The sequence below is a fragment of the Elaeis guineensis genome, chromosome 10 (assembly GCF_000442705.2).
Source record: "Elaeis guineensis isolate ETL-2024a chromosome 10, EG11, whole genome shotgun sequence".
NCBI lineage: Eukaryota > Viridiplantae > Streptophyta > Magnoliopsida > Arecales > Arecaceae > Elaeis > Elaeis guineensis.
Window position 1 is genome coordinate 31,717,808 of NC_026002.2, and position 9,314 is coordinate 31,727,121.

Sequence of the window (9,314 nt, forward strand, 5' to 3'; positions counted from 1 at the left end):
TCCATATTGTATTTTAATCTTTTTCAAATCCATCACATGGATTATCCGGACTCAAATTTTGCTAAATTGAAATACACTGATGCATATCTCCTACTAATTCAGAGGGATCAATCCCATCTTGACTCACGCACCGACTTGACAAGTACTTGACTGCACCCAAAAACTTTCAGTCACTGAATTAGAAACTCAGTTAATCTGATACCCAAGTACAGTGAGTTGCTTGTAAGTCACCGTGGTAATCTCAAGTCGGAGGGATACTTATACCCATACCCTTCACGAGCTACCCTTGACAACAGAGTGCTCCGTAGTTGGTCACATTCAGTGACGATATACTCTTACATCTCACATTCATGCCATACCAATATCTCCATACTATTTGGTTATGAAGACAACCAACGCATATGGCACATAATGACCTACACTTGATATCGCTATCGTCCTAATAATAGCGTATCGTTTGGTCGCGAACCAATTTAAGGACTACATGATAAATCCTCTTTTATCGATCAAAATAGTCTTAAGGACTTTATCACAATATAGAAGTTTGTTAAAAGATATATCCTTGTGATGAAGAATGTCAAATAATTTTTATTATTTATCAATTCATATACAATTATAGTTAGCACAATCGTCATACGATTGGTTTTAGGATATATTTTCCAACTACAAAAACTTGAAAGCACCAAGGTAGAGATTGTGAGCTCAGATGTGGTGCTTCCAAGCCTTGAGAACAAATGAAAAAAGGTCAAGACATGAAAAAAGCATCAGGAGCATCAGTCAGTAGTCGAGCCAGCTCGAGCTCTGAGAGAACCAGCTCGGACAGTAGACAGACAGCCGTATTTTTTGCACTAGTGGATGACACAGCTGTCGAGCGAGCTCGACTATAGGTCGAGCTGGCTCAAATCCAGATCGAGTCAGCTTGAATCTTGATAGAGCCGGCTCGAACAGCATAACAGAAGACAATGTTACTGGCGTACTGTGCCAAAGCCGGCTTGGACCCCTGATAGAACTGGCTCAAGTGCACGTACAGAGAGCTATTCGGGATTCTATTTTGGACTAGAATTGGATTTAATTTTAGGGACTTAAGGTCTTGGCTTGAGAGGTCTTAAGGTGCTAATCCAAGGATTAGACTGAAATTTTGTCCAATGCGTGTGTGCAAGGCAAGACATGAGTGTATATGGGCTTGAAAATTACATCAAATTGGGTTAGCTGGGGGAATTTTGATTTGAGTCAAATTGACCATGTATATGTACATTTTGTATATGGTTTTGATGGAATAGAATCAGAATAAAAATCTTTTCTCCCTAATTGCTCTCTCTCCCCCTCTTTCATGTTTCTCCTCTCTCCTTCAAGCCGCTCTTAAGCCATCCTTTCTCCTCTCCTTCCCTTCCTCCTCATCCACTTCTTCTCATCCTCTTCCTCCTCTAAGTCGCTCATGAGCCATGCTCTCTCCTTTCCTCCCCTTCCTCCTCAACCTCCTCCAAGCTGCCCATAAGCCATCCTCTCTCCTCTTCTCCCCTTCCTTCTCACCGCCTTCTCCTCCTCCTTCAATCCTACTCATAAGGCCTTTGATGCTATCTTTTCCCTTCACGTCGACCTCCACAGCCCCACCCTCTCCTCCATGGTGGCTCTCTCTACCTGCACCTCTTCCTCATATAATCCTTTCCATTTGAACAAAGGATATTTACATCCATTAAGAGAAAAAGCTAACACAATTTATTGATAAATGAATAGCTGGACCATATATATTGGAGCATATCGATAACTAGAAAGATCAAATTGACATTTTTTAAAATACAAAAAGTGTAAATGAAATTGGGCTAAAGTTGATGGGGTGTTTATGTAATTTTTTCTTAAAAATTTTATACTCATATCCATCTAGTACACACCTTGGATCAGACTGGCTAGATAGATAAAAAAAGTTGAGTTAGATTGGGTTGCATTGGATAAAGAACTCATCAAGCGAATATTACAAAATAACCATAATTTTGAAAAGAGGGATTTCGATTAAAATTATATTGGGTTGGATTTGGGGTGGAGCATACCATTGCTTATACCCGATTCGAACCTACTTCAAAATTTTATCTACAACCCATATCCATCTCGACTTTAATTAGGTCAAGTAAAACCTACCTCATTCGGGTTGGATATCCAGTGGGTTTGCTACAATCACCATCCTGAAAATAGGTCCTAATGTATAACCTAGATCCAATCCAATAGAAATTTGAATGAGCTGGATTGGATGAGAGTCCACAGCTATTTTTTTATAAAAATTTATTATTATTATTATTATTATTATTATTATTATTATTATTATATATATATATATATATATAATCAGTATAACCTAGATCCAACCCAATAGAAATTTGAATGAGTTGGATTGGATGACAGTCCATAGCTATTTTTTTATAAAAATTTATTACAATATATATATATATATATATATATATATATATATATATATATAATCAGATTCAAATAGTAGGTACTTGAGGGGCAAAATCAGATTCAAAGAGTCGGTACTTGAGGGGCAAATTCCAAATCCATACAGGCCATCCATCCTAAATCCAAATAAGTTCTAATTTTAAATTCCAAAGATATACAAAAATATATTAGCTTTTTCTTGATATAAATTATTTTATAATAATAATGATTAACATGATATTTTAAGAATGATAAATTTATTATTTGGCTAAGAAGGGATAGAGAGAAGAGGAAAAGAAAGAAAAGAGAGACAATCCTAATTATCCATCCGAATATAAAGTAGGATTAGTTTATATAAGATTTTTCTCTTAATAAAATTTTATGTATAATTTTATAGAATAAAATCCTACATTCTATCATTAATCATATATATATATATATATATATATAACAATACTCTGTGAAGGAGTATTGAAGTGTTGCTAACTCAACTTCTCAAATAGGTTTTGTCGTGCTATCTGAAAAGAATACTTCTTCACATTAAATTATATTATTAATGTATGATATTATTATATTGTTATAATTAAAATCTATTTATATTGATAGTTGAGAATATGAAGTAATCTTAAAAATTTGAATGAATATTATTTTATTATTTATATATATTTTTTTCAATTTGATCAGATCTAAATAAAAATTTATTTTTATATATCCAGCCTCACGCAATTCGTAGGTCTTCAACTAATTTTATCTTGAATTTATATGTTCCATATATCCAAATTGGCCCTTAAAGTGGAGAGGGTATCTTTGAGATTAGCTAAATTTGGTAGGGGTGCTTGTGTAATTTTACTAATACCTTTTTTAATATTCTTCCTCCCATACGCCAACACAACAGACACCACGTAGTCGCGTGCGGAGCCTCGCGCGGCACGGTTTCACCGTGCTCTTTGACTTCCCCTGGCCATCCCGTGCGTCGCCCTATTCCATCTCTATAAAACCAAACCAAGCGCCAGCCCACCTTCTCTGCATCCCCTCGCCACGTCTCTCCCATCTTCCCACCTTCTCTCTTTTATTCTTCTCTTCTCTCTCGACTCTCTCTCGTCATGGGAAGCCTCGACGAAAACCTCCCTCTCCCTTCCATCCACGGTTTCAAGCCGTTGGATCTCGGCGATCTAAGAGAACAAGTCCATCAGACCGTGGACTTCATTATGGACTACTACAAGAACGTAGAGTCCTTCCCTGTCCTCCCATCGGTCCAGCCAGGCTACCTCCGCGGCCTCCTCCCGGCCACCCCTTCCGACAAGCCCACCACCTTCGACGCCATCCTCCGCGATCTCCGCCGTGCCATCCTCCCCGGCCTAACCCACTGGACCAGCCCTAACTTCTTCGCTTATTTCCCTGCCACCCTCAGCTCCGCCGCCCTCGCCGGCGACCTCCTCGCCTCCGCCTTCAACCCCGTCGCCTTCAACTGGCTCTCCTCCCCCGCAGCCACCGAGCTCGAGTCTCTCGTCCTCGACTGGCTTGCGCACCTCCTCCGCCTCCCCTCCCGCTTTCTCTCCTCCTCCGCCTCCACGGCCGCCCACGGCGGAGGAGTCCTCCACACCACCACAAGCGAAGCCATTCTCTGCACCCTGGTCGCCGCCCGCGAAGCCGCCCTCCGCCGCTGTGGCGGCGGCGCGGCAGCCATCTCCCGCCTCGTCGCCTACGGCTCCGATCAGACCCACTCCACGTTCTTTAAAGCATGCAGGATCGCCGGGTTCGATCCGGCCCACGTCAGGTCCGTCCCGACCCGGTCCGAGTCTGAGTTCTCCCTCGAGCCGGCAAGCCTCCGCGCCGCCATGGCCGCCGACGCGGCAGCCGGGCTCGTCCCCGCCTACGTGTGCGCCACCGTGGGGACAACCTCGTCGACTGCGGTGGACCCGGTGGGGCCCATCTCAGAGGTGGCGGCCGAGTTTGGAGCCTGGGTTCACGTGGACGCGGCGTACGCGGGCAGCGCGTGCGTCTGCCCGGAGTTCCGCCAGTACCTGGACGGCGTCGAGCGGGCAGACTCGGTCAGCTTCAGCCCCCACAAGTGGCTCCTCGCTTGCCTTGACTGCACGTGCCTCTGGGTCCGCGACACGCGCCTCCTTACCGGTCCGCTCGGAACCGACCCGGAGTACCTCAAGAACGGTCCGAGCGAATCCGGTTCTGTGGTCGATCTCAAGGACCTCCAGGTGGGCGTGGGCCGACGATTCCGTGCGCTCAAGCTGTGGATGGTGATACGCACCTACGGGGTTGCGAACCTTCGAGCGCACATCCGGAGCGACGTGCAGATGGCCCAGGGGTTCGAGCGGATGGTCCGATTGGACCCGCGGTTCGAGGTGGTGGTTCCCAGGAGGTTCGCGCTGGTCTGTTTCCGACTCAGGCCACGTGGCGAGATGGGAGAGGCCTGGGCGGACAAGGAGAACCGGAGGCTCTTGGAGATGATCAACGAGAGCGGGAGGGTGTACATCACCCACACGGTGGTGGGCGGGAAGTACGTCCTCCGGTTCGCCGTGGGGTCGACGCTCACGGAAGAGCGCCACGTGGCGGGTGCATGGGAGCTGATTACAAAGAAGGCTGATGAGCTACTGGGTGCTGAAAACAACCCAGCTCGCAATATTTAAGCAGGCAGAGCTTTAGAACTCGTGCAGTTTATCTACTGGGTAGGGTTGAGTACGAGGCTTAATAGATGAGTTGGGGTGAAAGACTTAATTGTATCGCATCTTTGTGGAGTTCCTTGAGTGCAAATTTGTATGTTAGCAATCAGAACCCGAAGTTCTTTGGGAATAATTCCCATGCAATAAATTAAAATAGATAAATGATAGTCCCCAGTGATCTCCATGCATGGTTAACAAGGGCAAAAAAGAAAAAAAAAGCAATGTTTGCACAATAATCTCCAAGAAATGGATGTCGAGATAATTTTTAGTACCATACAGTGTCAATGGTTTATTAGGGCAAAAGTACCAACTTTGTCCCTGATGACTCAGCAAAAATCATCACTGAACAAGTTTAATTTCGGGGAGGTTTGAGAAACACAAGTATGCTTCAGCAAAAAAAATCATGTTACGTGAGGAAAAAGTGACGTCGGAAACATCAACAAAATATAAAATAGAACTGATGTTCATGAAAACCTTTAATTTGAAAAATAAAAAAAATAAATTATTTAAAAATATATAAATTAACAGACATGTGATAAGAAAGAACCATGTTTATTGGATTATATTAGCTTCTCAAATAGCATTGTTCAATAGTAACCACAAATTTAGTATGTATTGTGGATCTCTATCTCGATCTTGGCCGATCACATCTACAGCATCAATCAAAGAACTTTGGAAATCAGACTTTAGCAGTCAGAAAAAATCAACGAAGACATATGGACGATAGCTCAAGCCTCATACCTAGCCGAAGTGTTCATCTTGGCTCGGTCGAAATTCATTTAGGTCAGACGAGCTGACCAACGCTTGTGGTGCACAGCGGGCTTCGTTGACATGATCCACCCCATTTCTAGTTTGAAAAAATTCAGATAAAAAAAAATATCTCCATGATTGGGTCACGCCCCAAAAGGAAAGAACTCCTACCAGCCCAATCTACACACAATAATTGGGAATCAGCCAAGACTCCATGGCGTATATGACTCCAACTCTCCCTCCATAAATAGAGGGGTGTGGAGACCCCTCAGGTAAGCCCTCAACTCTTGTTCTCTCCTTCTCATTATTCTCCATCTCCTAACTTGAGTATCAAAGGATCCTCACCGAGAAATGCTCCGATAAGGCTTTTTTGCAAGTCCTCGAGTCGAAACTCAAGAGCATCCCCAGCACACCATCACCTCGTCTGTCTGACCTCAAGTGCAAGAGCTAGGCGCAACATTGGTGCTAGAGAAAGAGCCCCCTAACTAGTTTCGAGATTTCAATCTGAGAAAGAAAATTCGCCCAAGATCACCATGAGGCCACGATGAGGAGCATCAAATGCATCATACCATTCGAATGAGGTACGGACCAACAACGTTCAGCAGGAGAATGCCGCCCCTGACCCAATCTAGGAAAATTCTCCTCCACCACCAGCACCAGTGGTTTCCCAAGAACAATAATAGCATCGTCCAGCAGGATTTATCTATTGTGGTACGAAGAATGCAACAGGCCTCCGTGCCTCAGCCCGCCCCGAAGGATCCATAGGAAGATGGGGCAGATTGGCCAATCGATTCCCATCACATAGCTCGAGGGTGGGTGCTAGTCGTCTTAGCTAACCACCTAGTCCCAATCAAGGAAGGTGCAGGCACTCGCCGACCCCGCTGTCGAGGAGAGACTCTATGTTGGGTAATTTCTCTCCTTGTCACCATTCAACACAAGTGGATGAGATGGAAAGAAAGCTCCAGAAGATGCAATGTCGAATTGATGCATTGCAGAATCAGGCCCTACAGCAGCAAGATATGGAGCTCGGCTTCAACATCGATCCTCCATTCACCAAAAAAATCAAGGACGAGCCTCTGCCGCCTCGATTCAAAATATCTTAAATAGAACCCTGCGATGGGGCTAATGACCTTGCAGATCATTAGAGAGTTTTAAATCTTTAATGCTCCTACATGGAGTGACTGATGCCATCCTCTACTAAAATTTTTCTTGACTCTAAGGAAAGCAGCCCAATACTGGTATTCGACTCTTTAGCCGAATATAGTAAGCTCCCTTAATCAGTTTGGTCGAATGTTTATCACATACTTCATTAGTAGTCATTGACAGCATCGGAATTTAAATTTTTTGGTTAGTATCAAGCAGTGGAAAAATGAATCTATTCGAGACTAAACCAACTGCTTCAATGCTGTGACCTTGGAGATGTGAAACTTAGATTAATCTATGGCTATGACTGCACTCAAGGTCGGACTCCTCCAAAATGACCTCCTCTTCTCGCTCAACAAAAAGTACCCAAAAGATTTTGTCGAAATGCTAGAGTGAGCTAAGAGGTGTGCTTATATAGAAGAAGCTTAAGACCAACAAAAGGAGAACCCCGATGGCAGATTGCAATCAAAGAATGATCAGAGGAAGAAAAAAGATAATCGATGGGTGCAACATCGATGCTTCGAGCAAAGGTCCCATCGATTTTGAACTCCACTTTGGAGAGATCGAGCTAGATCTCCTCCTAGACGACATCGATCTAGAACTCCTCTATGAAGGTTTTCATAATTTTACTCTACTTAATACCCCACGGGCATAAATATTGATGGAGATAGAGCACTAGGAAGAGCTCCCAAGGCCAAAAAGGATGACTACGCCAGCACGAGTAAGGGATGGAAGGAAGTATTATAGGTACCATCGGGATCATGGCCACAATATAGGGAAATGCTGGCAACTCAAGGAAGAGATAGAAGCACTCATTCATCATGGGCGACTCCAATACTATATTGATAACCAACCAAACTAAGAAGAACCTAGAGGTGATCCTTCACATCGTGAAGACTCTCAGAGCAACCGACCGATAGCAGAGAAAATCCACACCATCTCTGGAGGACAGTTCGGCCATACCCCTCCTAAATCAAACCAAGTTGAAGATAAAGAGCTAAAGAAGAGAAAGGTTGGCGATGAGATCATTTTCTCCTAAACTGACCTACAAGAAATCAAATGTCTACACGATGATTCTGTGGTCATGGCATTAAATATTTTGAATTATAATATATACTGCATTTCGGTTGATAATAAAAGTTCAATAGATGTTTTATTTTATGATGCTTTTGTATAAATGGGCTTGAATTCTAGACAGATAGCAAAAAAGAGCTCTTCTTTTGTTGAATTCTCCGGCAACACAGTGCCCATAGGAGCTATTTCTCTCCCCATGGTGGCAAGGCGAGCTTAGAAGTAGGTCACTACCGAGGTGAACTTTTAAGTTGTAAAACCCAACTATTCATACAATGCTATACTAGGTTGCCCCATGCTGAATTCTCTTCAAGCTGTGGTATCAACCTATCACCTAACGGTGAAGTTTCCAACTCCTCATGGCATCGGTGAGCTTCAAGGTAATCAATAGCTAGCAAGAGAGTGCTACATGGCGACTCTACGAGGAGAAGCACTTGAAGAGCGCCACCCTATAGAAGAACTAGACATTCGAGATAAGCTAGCAGAACAGAGGGGTCAACCAGTAGAAGATCTCATTCTAGTATTAGTGAATGAAGCTAGCCCAACCAAAGTTGTTAAGGTCAGCTCCAACCTACATGATGAGGATCGTCAATACCTCACCTCATTTCTTCGAGCCAACGTAGATGTATTCACATGATCGGCCTCTAAAATATCAGGCAAAGATCCAGAGGTTATTGTTCACCACCTGAATGTAGATTTTAAGCATCATCTGATCAGACAAAAAAAGCAAAGCTTCACCCCCGAATGGCTGAAAAACCATAGAAAAAGAAGTTGATAAGCTCTTGAAGGCCGGTTTCGTTTGAGAGGTTTATTATTCGGAGTGGCTGGTCAATGTGGTGCTAGTCAAAAAAGTGAATGGTAAATGACGCACGTGTATCAACTATACTAATCTTAATATGACATGCCCCAAGGATAGTTATACCCTACCTCGGATCGACCAGTTGGTGGATGCAACCTTGGGCCACCAACTCCTATCTTTTATGAATGCTTTTTCTAACTACAACCAAATCTGTATGTCCCCCGAGGATGAGGAGAGAATATTTTTTTATTATGTATCAAGATTTTTTTTGCTATAGGATCATATCGTTTGGCCTAAAAAATACAGGAGTAATCTATCAACAGCTCGTCAACAAGATCTTCAAAGAGCAGATTGAAAGAAATATGGAGATATACGTGGATGATATGGTCGTTAAAAGTAGAGTTGCCAAACACCACATCACCGAACTTGAGGATACATTCACGATG

At 43.4% G+C, this 9,314-nt stretch overlaps 1 protein-coding gene across 1 annotated transcript; it reads left to right on the forward strand.

Annotated features, from left to right (window-relative positions):
- The first annotated feature begins 3,458 nt into the window (after positions 1-3,458).
- On the forward strand, positions 3,459-5,304 carry LOC105052686 (tryptophan decarboxylase 1-like). The gene has a single exon (XM_010933594.4). It carries the CDS (start codon positions 3,531-3,533, stop codon positions 5,070-5,072), a length of 1,542 nt encoding a protein of 513 aa, XP_010931896.1. The 5' UTR covers positions 3,459-3,530; the 3' UTR covers positions 5,073-5,304.
- The last annotated feature ends 4,010 nt before the right edge of the window (positions 5,305-9,314 follow it).

Excerpts from the sequence above, each read along its gene's own strand:
- LOC105052686 (XM_010933594.4), top strand. The coding sequence starts at position 3,531 with ATGGGAAGCCTCGACGAAAACCTCCCTCTCCCTTCCATCCACGGTTTC.